The 12,111-nt window shown below is 40.3% G+C and overlaps 2 protein-coding genes across 4 annotated transcripts; both read right to left on the bottom strand.

Annotated features, from left to right (window-relative positions):
• Positions 1 to 1,981: 1,981 nt before the first annotated feature.
• Positions 1,982 to 6,361, bottom strand: LOC105563623 (odorant receptor 13a-like). The gene is made up of 6 exons (XM_012015355.1): positions 5,674 to 6,361; positions 4,904 to 5,231; positions 4,024 to 4,254; positions 3,173 to 3,286; positions 2,924 to 3,079; positions 1,982 to 2,135 (listed from the first exon to the last, which is right to left on the bottom strand). Exons 1-6 carry the CDS (start codon positions 5,928 to 5,930, stop codon positions 2,088 to 2,090), a joined length of 1,134 nt encoding a protein of 377 aa, XP_011870745.1. The 5' UTR covers positions 5,931 to 6,361; the 3' UTR covers positions 1,982 to 2,087.
• A 2,711-nt stretch (positions 6,362 to 9,072) lies between these two features.
• Positions 9,073 to 11,832, bottom strand: LOC105563622 (odorant receptor 13a-like). 3 transcript variants are annotated; one of them, XM_012015353.1, is made up of 6 exons: positions 11,450 to 11,832; positions 10,725 to 11,070; positions 10,257 to 10,487; positions 9,970 to 10,083; positions 9,656 to 9,811; positions 9,073 to 9,383 (listed from the first exon to the last, which is right to left on the bottom strand). In XM_012015353.1, exons 1-6 carry the CDS (start codon positions 11,704 to 11,706, stop codon positions 9,333 to 9,335), a joined length of 1,155 nt encoding a protein of 384 aa, XP_011870743.1. In that variant the 5' UTR covers positions 11,707 to 11,832; the 3' UTR covers positions 9,073 to 9,332. The 3 variants fall into 3 exon arrangements, with proteins under 3 accessions (XP_011870743.1, XP_011870742.1, XP_011870744.1); XM_012015352.1 differs by having other exon boundaries at positions 9,073 to 9,811; XM_012015354.1 differs by lacking the exon at positions 9,656 to 9,811.
• Positions 11,833 to 12,111: the final 279 nt, after the last annotated feature.

The raw sequence follows: 12,111 nt of genomic DNA, 5'->3' as shown, positions 1-12,111 counted from the left end.
GCCGCCGCCGCCGCCGCCGCCGCCGCCGCCGCCGCCGTTACTGCCACCACTGACGTAGCTTTCCCCGGAAAATGGTACTGCCTCTAAATGCCAAAAAGTTGGAAACGACTGGTCCGTTCATTACCTGCGGGATCTCGCGCGCGAGATCTCCTCTCGCTGGAGATTGACGATAGAAAAGTAAAATTGTCAGCCTGGTCTGCTTCTTTATAAAATTATTTCGATTAAATTCCAGTAAAATTATACTTGCTTCGACGGGATTAATTTCGGCCCCGCTAACGATCTCGCGTAGCAATGAGTGGCTAGGTACACGCGTGTTTTTATTTTTTATTTTCGCATCGCGGAAATATTAGAACGCAAATGCATTGGAAATCGGATGCTAGTCTTTTTTTTTCAGTAATTCATAAAACATTGGTATTGCGATAAAATTATATTGTGGGAGGGAGACGTGCAATAGCCCTAGAAAGACATTTACTTACAAAAATAATAGATTACGTAAAAGATTGCGTAAAAAAACCATTTTTTTACGTAATCACTGCAAAAGATTCAATAGGTTAATCTGACAAGAAAATAATCCTCCAGGCCTCTGATCCGTAATTTTTTCAAAAGGCACATTCCATCGTGTAATTAAACGCACGGTTTTTCAGTTGAAATATATTGCTTACAAATATTAGCAGTCTCTTAACTCCTTTACATCGCGTGGTACGCCAATAAACTCTAGAAAGTCGTAAGCAAGTCGATGCTGATGTGGCTATGAATGCAAAAATTAAGAATTTTCATAGCGCGCGGCGATGAGAAACTCAAGAAGGAATTTACGACGCCACGTCCCGACCCCGATAATTCTGTACTTAGTAAGATGCGGCGACATCACCGCTGCATAGAACACGGTGCGAAAATTTATGATTTACATTGTCAGAATGTAATTCCTAGACAATCTAGAAAGTTGATATCCTACAGCGATATAGGACCGCCGGGAATAAAAGTTTTTGTTTGGAAGATCCCATTCTCTGTACTCTCTAAATAAATCTGCAGAGTAATTTTCTGAGCGAACAAATTCAATGGAGTATCAGAGTTAGATATGATTCTTATAAATAATTAATATTTAGTGACATTTAGTGACATTTAATTATTTAAAAGCACTAAATTATTGTCTTTTCTACTTAGTATAAAAAATGAGAATTTTTAATTATTTCAAACAAAGTTCAAACCGTTCGTCCATAATAAATGATCATTTCACACTTTGGTAAAAGAATTCAATTTAAAATTTAATCGGAAATGAGAGTCACCGGGGACTCCTTTTGGAAAATGTCACGCCGAGATTCTCTGACGGACGGGAAATTGTGTACGAAGGATAGAATTGCGCAACTTATTCCCTTATACATTACCTCCGCGCAGTCGACGTGTGTAAGATGTGTATTTTTGCCAGGTAATACGAGGTATAAATTCTCTCCTCTCGTACCGAGTGTAAACTCAAAGTTTGCAAATTGAGCGGTCGCGAGGGGCGATAGGATTACAGTAGCTCGCGATGCGCAGCAGACACGGTCGTTGCTAATAAAATCGTCCCTCCAGGCTGGTTTCCGCTGAACGCCGTGTGAAAGCGTCCTGATTGTATGCGCGAAATAGCGCTAAGTAATCCCAGTATAATTTCGTTGCCGTCGCGATCTATCCGTTGCGGCCATCTGGCACGATTGCGCGATATCGCCAGAACGGAATACACGCGAGTAACAACGCGAACGGAAGGGAGAATCAAGTCCCCGCTGCGTCCGGATAACTTCCGCAATTTAGCACGGAACGACGTTCCAAAGTTCTTTCAGGGGATGAAAGCCCGTGACGTGCGCGCCCCCTCAGCCTTACGAAAAATATTTTTCTTCCCCCGTCCTCGGGAGCAACGGCATATTTTCAGTAAGCTGGCGGCGCAAACTGTGCTCGTTTAACAACGTTCGCGTAAATATTGTTGTAATAAAAAGACGATAAGGGAACGTCAGCTGATCATTGGCTTTTATTAAAAATAGAGTAATCTTCCGTTATGCTTAATTTCCAGCGGTATCACTATTCGATATTAATAGTTATAGTCGCTTTAATGTATATCGTTACAATGCATGTAGCACAGAGACGTATGACGCTGACGATTTAATTATCTACGACAGACAACGTTGCTGTGTGCAGTAAAAATAAATATTGTAATCGTAGAGGAAAGTCCTCTATTATGAGGTAGATTTTTAATATAAGATAGCAGGTTTCCAACACCTAAATTCGATCACAAATCTTTTTTGCAACGATTACACAATCTAGAAATGGAGACGCCCGCCCAGTAACAGGGAGGTCCAAGTTCAAGCTCTGGCTGAAGTAAATTTTTCGCAAGGAATTTAAAAATTAAATTCATTTAGACACTAACATCCGTCTTGGCTCTTATATCCTTTATTATTTCGTATCTGTGATTTCACGTCAGAGCCTTATGAATTCTCAACTTGAAGTTTGTTTGACCATACCTGGCAGTTTTCATGTTCAAGGCTCGCAACATTTCGACCATGGTTTGTGGCCCTTTTCAAGCGAACTGAGAAAAGTCATGTACACAGATTTATGTGTATTTCGGTGATCTAAACAGGATTGTATTTGTGGTCGTAGTTTGACAAACGAGAACTTGGCTCGAGGGGTGACAGAGCATGACTTATAAAATTTATTTGTTCAATCTAACAATGAATTTTCGACTAAACAGATTTCGCTTCAAGGGCAAGAAATTCATGGTGGAATCAACTGATTATGCCTATTAATTTAACAGAAACCCCCGCTATCCCATATTAGGATCCTTTCCCATAATAGGAGACTTTTCTCTATATATTAAGGTCAACAATTTACGCGTCATAACGAACGTAATAACATGCGAAGTTCTAATCAAATAACCCGACCGAAATAACGTAAAACTTACGTTCGCAAACTGCTGCAAAGAGAGGTTCATGAATCTGCCGACGGTAATCGTCAATTGTTTTTGCGACCTCATTATCAGGAATAGCAGGATTCGATTCTCGCTCGGGGTCAAATCGTACCACAGAGACTCGTACGCCGCGTCGCCGATCGTCTTGCTCTGGAAGTCAAATCGGAGCAAAAACTTAGCGTGTGAAAAGTGGACGTTAGAGAATTGTCACGTTAAAATCAACAGCTGTAAGTGCTCACTCACCTTCATGCTTAGATACTCGCCGGCAAAACAGAAAATGAACGCTTCCAAATTAATGACGAGATAGAACAAAAGGGATCTCACCAACATAGACGAGCCTTGATCGGTGCCGATCGACTGCAATATTGAAATATCGAGGTGCACGATTGAATGTTTTCTACCGCGAATTGCATTGTAAAAATATTAAAAAATTATAAGTCGCTGAGTACCAATACGGTATAATGATTAGGGGGTAATAATTTTGTCAATGGCTGCACTTGTACAAGATAAAACGTCACTTGGCAACGATAACTTACATTCGCATGAATGTTCGACATGTACATACAAGTACACTGCCCAAATTTTTTTTAAACTAAACAAATAGATTTACTTAAAATGATTTTTTTTACTGAAGTAAACATTTATTCTATTTAAATAAAAATATCAAATTTCAAGTAAATCTGTGTGTTACATTAAGTAAATTAATTTCAATCATTACATTTTCTACATTCAACTAAAGATTTCACGAGATAGAGAATACTATTTATTAAACGAAATCATTGTTTTTGTCAAATAAGAAATTCAATTTTCCTCGCTGTAAAACTTATATCTTAGTAAACATTTATAGAATTTAAGTAAAATTTAAAAAATTTTTAATTATCTACTGTTTGACATAAAGAAATGCATGTTTTAATTTGTTTATTATGTTTCAAATTCAAGTTAATAAGTTATTAGGAGCCACCTAATGAATAGTTTTCTTGAGTAAAGTAATATTTCTGTGGATTAAGATATTTGTTTTACTAATGTATGTCCACGTCGAGGTAAATGAAAAATATCATTGATTATCCGCGGCAAAAGTCACCAAGATTACTTACATTCACGATGATAAAGCCTAAACAGCAAATAACAATGGTGTTCGAAATGAATTGGGCCAGCGCGATGTAAGAGTACAGGCTCTCGATTTTTTCGGTGAAAACGATGATGTTTTGATGCCTTCGAATTAACGAGCCTATCGTGATTACGGAGATGGTTGGTTTCTTCTTTTTTGGTAAAATTTCCAATAATCTTTCCCGTAAAATATCCATCTGACCGCCCGCATGAAGCACCTAGAGATTTAATTCTATTATCCGTTCTCTGCACAGATTTCACGTGAAAATATTAAAAAAAGAAATATATATATATTCATATTATAAATATTTCAAAAATTTTACTGAAATGGAAATTTATTATTTAATTAACGATTCTTAAATTTCTTGATAATATTCTAAATCGCATGGCCAAGAAGAAATGAGTCTACATAAATGCTTGTACACGGAAAAAAACATTTAGCTGCTGTAGCTAAAATTTAGTAAAATATGGACAGCCGTTTGCTGTCGCAGCAAAATATTGAGCTATCACAACTAAAAATATTAGCTGTCCATATTTTACTAAGTTTTAGCTACAGCAGCTAAATGTTTTTTTCCGTGTATATTACATTTAAACGAGACAAATAATAAACGTTAATTAAGAGAAGGCGGATAAAATATGTAACACCAAAAGTCTCGTTTAATAGAAGCGAAAAAATCGATACTGGAAATAAATTTCCCACAAGTAGCTTTTCTTGCAATTTTTCCCAAACAAATTGAAATGCGTTACGAACAGTCATCGCGGTAACGTTACGGCTGAGCCAGCTCACGGGACGCATTCCCGGGGGTAATCTCAGTCGAGAAGTTGAAAATCCCCCGGGGGTTGAAGGCCCCCGGGGCCCGGACTTACCAACGTAACGAGTAGTGCGCTGAGCACGCCGATCACGGTGGCGGCCGTCATCTGATGCAGGAACTGCGTGGTCATGACGATCTCGTAAATTGGCGACGTGCCGCTCTCGAAGGGTAGCTCCATCTTGAGAAAAAGTTCACGATCGGCGACGCCGTCGCCGCGCAGGGCGACGACGCCGATGCCGTAGAACAGCACGGCCGTCGAGTGCAGGCCGATGATCAAATTGGAGAAACGCTGCGACAGATTGGCCACGCTACTCATGCCGTACAGGGCGTCCCCGCATTCCTCCCAGTCCGTCGCGATGCTCGCTAACACGTCGTTAAATACTCTAGGAAGAATCGATTTCCTGCAGCACCGCGAGAGCGATGATATTCCCCCCTTGATGACTATGACTGGGGAACTATTTCTCTGTATTCGATGACAAACGACAGAGAAGGTAGATTGAAACACGCGAAGATGAACGTGGGTATCGTGTCTGATAATAGAAATGCTCCCCGATGTGACAGCGAGTACGATAAAAGGAATAATGAAAGGACGATAAAAGACGTATTAAAATCTTATTTACAAATTGCTGACGGTAAGCAGATATGGGTAACGTTTGCCGAAACAATGACTTCTAAGGTGCAAAACGCAATAGCTGATGCTTCTCTCTAATGCTTTGATACGATACAATAATATAATTACTGATGCATTCGTCCCGTATTATCGAACGTCTGTTCGATTTGTACGTCTCGTCGTAAGATCATAGACCGCAAGTAGCGACGACGTACCGTTGCTTCGTCCAGAAAACAATCAACTTGACACACAACAAACTGTATGACAGCGTTGCGCTCAGACCGTCCATCAGCTGCGAGATGTCCTCGGAATTAAGGTGCAACGCCATGTGGCGATATTGAAAGATCTGCGCGGCTATCATCGTCGCGGTCCAGAGAAGTCGACTGATAAGCGCGTAGGCCGCGCCTGGCCAGACGCCGGCGACTCGGAGTCCGATCTCGATCGACCGGGCAATCGTATTAACAGACGTCATTTCACGAGGCACTCGGGCTCACGGTCGACCGGCGAACGCGAACGCCCTACGACATGATCCGCGATGCGGGACCGAAATGAGGGTAGGCTCCCTCTTTCGAGAGTCTCTTCCTTCGGAGGAAGCGACAGACACTTGTCCGAGATTGTAAACTTTCTAATTGATCAGACAGCAGCTTGTTAACGGTTTACGGCTAAATGCGTTAACAGAGTGAGAACAGGGAAAGGGAATTTTCAATGGTGCGGCGCGTCACCAGGGGTTAATGAGACGAACGCACGACGCTCGCGGTTTATCGGAACACGAACGGAGAGACGTCGGCGTCGGGCGCGATCGCGAAACAGATTTATGAACGATAAGGGCAGGAGACACGCACCTGTAAACGCTGCGGATGGACTGAAGGATGCCGGAGGGTCATCTTGCCGCGAGCCCTACCTTTGTCCACCGGGCAGGGGACAGCTCATTAAATATTTTCATCGCTCCGCGTACGTTGAAGTTGTAGCGCGTGTCGTCGGCTGTCGCCGATTTTGCGGGTGGAAAGGAAACCGAGGCCGGGGGGGGGGGCCGTTCTTCCGCCAAACGGTGTGGTGCTGTGCAATTTTCGTTAAAAATGCACGATTACGCGGGACGGAGGTCGGCGTACAGTACCGGTTTATAGCATGTCGAAAAATCATGCGCGCTGATCTAAGGAGAGACGATGAGGTTTCCGAAGGGTCGCGCCGGGAAGAGGAAGGGATAGCCGCCGCGGGATTCGCGGGAATCGAGAACATGGCAAATCTCTTTTATATCGAGATGCCGTACTGCAGTTTGAAGACTGTGCAATTCGATATTATTCACTTCGTAATTTTCTTCCTAATTAAGTTATCTTGCCGTTACCTCAAAGTACGTATTCGAAGAAATATACCGTGCACTCGTTTAATTAGTGAATTTATTTATTAGAGGATGCATATTACTCCTCGAGAGTCAAAGGGACAAAACGTAGCGCTCATCGCATCCACCGATAACACCGATAAGTATAGTTCCGTAAAATGTACAATTTACAACAGCGTCAGAGTTTAATTTTAATTTAACATTAGTTATGGCATATTCAAGTTGTCATCATGAGAGTGTACTCATACTCATTAAACGAGCTACGTAATAAAAAGGGCTACGTAAGCAAACCTAGGAGATACTCGTATAGAATTACGGCGAATGTTATGTACAACCAAATGAATTGTCTCGTGCACTGTGCATATGAAGCTCACTCCTGTTAAGCATTGTAACAAGAGATCCATTATTTTCCCGAATGTCAGTTGCTTTTGCGCGATCTTAATATCGCGAATAACAGAATACGACTGCATTTAGGTTCCAAGTAACACGCGCAATGAAGCGCAGCGGAGCCAACAGTTGTGCTCTGCGGAGGTGAAAATAATCCCCGGGGCGAAAATCTAAGTCATATGAGTCATCATTAAATACGACATATGCTCAATTTCGTTCTTGTTTTCCGTTTTCGAACGCTCTGCTTCGTATTCTCCATGCTCCAAATTATAATCACTTCATGAGTTGCAGTCAGACGTGTCATCAACGCGCTCCGAAGTTACATATGTTTCTGCAAAAAGCAGCTCTTGGAGCACTGGCCTTTTTAATATATTTATTTAAAAGCTACAAATATACTACGCTGATCTTTTGAGCATTTGTATAACACAGATTTTTACCTCGGGAAGGAAGAAATTTATGTTATTTCACCTTCATAATGATTAATAAAAAAAAAACCTAAACGAAGCTGTAAGAATCATCGGTCTTTATCGATTAATTTGAGTTCTCCCTGATTGTATGTTCTTACTCTATAATTTTCCCTCTCACAGAACAGTGAAAGAGGAGATCACAATAAGAATCATCTGTCGAGTGCTTATCCTTGTGGTTTTTGCTAACTTGATTCACATGAGATATTCCCCCGTATAATGAAACACGAATGCCTCGATATTCGTTACGTTGTAAAACAGCAAAGCTTTAATCTTTTTTTGTGCCCGTCGCCTCAGGACTGTTCAGCGCCTGCGATATCGAGATATATCAAACACTGATTCGACAAAGTCACGAATAATTTGTCGATGCAACAATCTACATGCAAGAGGGAATTGACAAGATACGCGCGACGCAAACATATAATTAATTTTGCGGAATAAAATACTTACTTTTATTTATATGTACTATTAAACATTGGTTTTACACTCACAATTAAAAATCGTAATAAGCAAATTATCGCAGTGTTACGTGCAAATTACAGCTGCACATAAATATACATATTTAATATTTTTTTCGAAAAGTAAACCACCTTCTGACGTTTCCGGATGATTTTATTTATCGTAGTGATGGTAAATTTGCGTTCATTTACGTTAGTTTCTGTATTTGCTTCGATAGTACATGCACACGCTAAAATTAGCTAGGTATATTAATTTCGAGTATCAACATTGCTGATCAATAACGCGCGATATTTATTTGATTATCTACGTGTAGAGCCCAAAGAGAAAAAGTTCACCACTCCCATGAAAATGAAGACGCGTGTTTAAGTGAGGTAAAAAGAAAAAACTTTTTGTCAACCACAGCTCGATGTTATATCAAATATCCGGGTAAAGACTGGGAGGTCGTAAGAGGTCATTACACAAATGCACCTATAAGCCGGCGGCCAATAGGAATTGCTCATAAAATATTTTTATCGTATCATGACCGCACATTCGTCGCCGTTCCTCCCCACTTATTGTTAGATAAAAGAATGGAACAGGCAGAATTATTTCTCCCTCTTTCGTGCACCAGCGATGCGATCGCGAATTGTTTGCCTGAAATATGCAACGCGCGACACATGCGGATATAGGCGGGGCGACGTATGTCCGATGATGAATCAAGCTCGGGGATCCTTCGAAAAGTTTTGGAAGTCTAGAGGGTGAAGAGACCTCGACGAAGAAACAGAAAACTGCATTGCGCGTTGCTACAAAAGCGTGTGGCATTGTTTGTGTAATATCTGGATGTGCGTTGGTGCGGTAGCAATGTTTGACGAGAGACTAATTGAGCCTATGGATATATTGGCTGACAAGGATAAAAGTAAGTAGTTCATTATGGAACGAAGCTGGGACACGTGCGCGTCGCGCTACGTCGTACACATTTAACAAAACGATTTAACAGCGTCAATACTGAAGAAATATTTATTTGAAAAGTATCGAGCTTCGAATCTGCTTTGCCTAACTACAACTATGTGTACATAATATTTCGGAGTTTCAGGTCGTAGTTAAAATTTTGCTCATCATGCACTTCAAATTACCTGAAATATATTTGGAAAATAACTTGCATTGCAACGTGTGTTTCTCTATCTACATATTATTTGACGTGTGTTTAACAAGTATCCATTGAGAAGATCGACGAGATAGATGTTGATGTTCATTGCATCGCTAACATCACCGACAAATACGATCCAGAAGCATTCATGATCTACAACAACGTCATTCTTTGTATTAAAAGTAAAAGTTATCACTATACGTAGGTAATTATCAGTTTATAGCAGATTAATATGTAAAATTATTGCAAACAGGTGCACTTTAAATCATATCGCAAAAGTTCGAAATTAGTTACAGACAAAAATGCATAAGTGAGCCAATTCTAAGAAAGAGAACAGTGAATATTTTATAGCAAATATTATGTAGATATATGCAAACAGTGTGCGAAATTAGTAAGTTAAAAGTTGGTACGCGCATAATTCTTACACTTGCAAAATATTCTAAAGAGAGATCCGCCATTTTTCCAACGGTAAGCGTCAGTTGCTTTTGCGATCTTAATATTATAAATGATAAGATACGACAGTCCTCAGGTTTCAAATTGTACCATGTGGTACTGTACGCTGCGTTTCCGATCGCTTTACTCTAAGAGGGTGTAAATCATGTAAAAGATTTCCAGTACATTTCAGGAAAAGTTGTTTTAGTACGTCTGACAGCTTCTTTTCTCAGCATTTTAACACAGAATTTGGAATTGTTCGTTGTGTTGCTATTGTTACACACAGTTGCATATCATAGTTGCTAACCTTGTTGTTTAGATATTCTCCAGCGAAGCAGAATACAAACGCTTCCAGATTCGTTATGGCGTAAAATAGGAGAGATCTTATTATCTGCTCTGTCGCATCGGGTGTGCCTATCGCCTGCAAACAAAAAAATGGTTCGCTTATTGCATAGTTATAAATAGTCGCCGCCCTTTACCTTTGTCTCATCTGTATCATAAAATACAAAGGAATTAATTAAAATTTCGCGCGCTTATTAGCAAGTCTACAATAAGTGATCTTTAATAATATTTTAATTTCCATCTTTTACTCACGCTTACTATGAGAAATGCCAGTGAGCAAATCATTATCGTGTTAGACGCAAACTGCAGCAACGCGATGTGCGTATATAATTTTTCGACGTTCTTCGAGAAGTTAATAATCTTTTGATGTTTCTGGACAATTTTATCCGGTGTAATTGATTCGTGCTTCTTTCCGCTCTCCTTGGGTGCGAAATTCATCAGCCAGCCGCGCAGAATATCCATTTGTCCGCCTACATGTAAAACCTGGAAATAAGGGATCCGCGGCCCGTACTAAAATCGTCACGTTTCTCAAATTTATGTTTGAGTATCAGAAGGAAGGAATCTAACGCAAAGCGTGAGAGGCAAATTCCACAAGACAGCAATCCAACTTTACACACATAAACCCTTGTCAGATTTTAATATTGTCTGACAATTCATTACTCTCATTGCTATCGTTGCAACTGCCGTTCGCGGTAATTGTTTATACATCCCTCAACTTACCAATGTTAAAAGCAAAGCATTTACAGCACCAGCAGCCCAGCTGCACATGACGACGTACACAGTTTGCACGATTAGGATCATTTTATACGTTCTTTGTGTGTTCACGTCGAAGGGAAATTCCACTTTGTGGATGTAGGGCGGCTTGGACGTGCGATCATTAATATCGACATCGGCCAGAATGATGCGTGTGCTGTACGCAACGGCGCTTAACGTGTGAAGAATTATCATCGCGTTGGTGATGCGATTCGATAATTTCGCCTTGCGTATCGTCTCATGCATATTCATCTCGTTGTTGACGCAACTGTCCCAGTCTTCCGTCATCATTTCCAAGGTTTTAGTGAATTTTCTGTGGACGATTTCGTTCGTCGATTATCCTATCGATCACGAAAGAAGACCATTTCACGTCCTTAGAAAATTACCGTCTGCTAAATGTTACTGAATGTAACTCGAGCACGTCGACATTACATCACGAATATTTCTACTTGTACGTTTCTTTAAATTAAATGAGAATGAAGAGCAACATTAAACGGGCGTAAATTCACGTAATTACTAAACGCAATCGTATTTTAGAATGCGATTCGATTAATAAACACAGCTAATAACCGTTTCACTCAATTGATCGTAGATTTTCTTTTTCCAGGAAAACTGTTTAAAGACACGTCACACTTAACGGTAATTTTATTGTAAACAATTTATCATATTTTTATGCCAATCGTATCGCTTACCGCTGATTTATCCAGAACACAACAAACTTGGTCATCACTTTCATATATGCTAGGAAGCTGCTCAGGCAATCCATCAAATTGAAAAGATCGTCGGAATGGAGATGTATTTGAAGATACCGATAGTGTAAAAATTGAACAATTATTATTGTGATGATCCAAAATATTCTGCAAATCGGAGTGCACATACTATTTGGCCATATTCCGAACAAAGTGAACACAACTTCTATCGTGCGATTAATTGTGCTCTTCCGAATCATAATGTTCCGTTTATCTCTTATCTATATCGCGCGTGAGTACACCGAAATGTATAATAAGTACTTTCAACAAAGCGAAAAAAATACAATGAATTTGATCATGTACGTTCCGCCAGATGTACGTTTCGATGGATTGACGTACGCCGCAGAATTGCTGCGTAAAGACTGGGCGTTTGTAAGAGGTCGTCACACGAATTCACCCTTGGCGTGTCGGCCAATGGAAAAACAGCTCATTAAATATTTTTACCGTTCTGCGTGCAGACCGTCCATACATCTGTCGCAGACACTGACAATTTTTATGAAAAGAAAGACACAGGTCGAGGTTTATCTCTCTCTTTCTCGAGGGCTGATGATGGTCGCAAGTTGATCGCGTTAAATAAGCAATGATACGCACGGGCATAGATATGG

This window comes from Vollenhovia emeryi, unplaced genomic scaffold (assembly GCF_000949405.1).
Source record: "Vollenhovia emeryi isolate VEMERY1.0 unplaced genomic scaffold, V.emery_V1.0 DF939173.1, whole genome shotgun sequence".
Classification (NCBI taxonomy): Eukaryota; Metazoa; Arthropoda; class Insecta; order Hymenoptera; family Formicidae; genus Vollenhovia; species Vollenhovia emeryi.
This window is presented reverse-complemented; position numbering and strand designations above follow the sequence as displayed.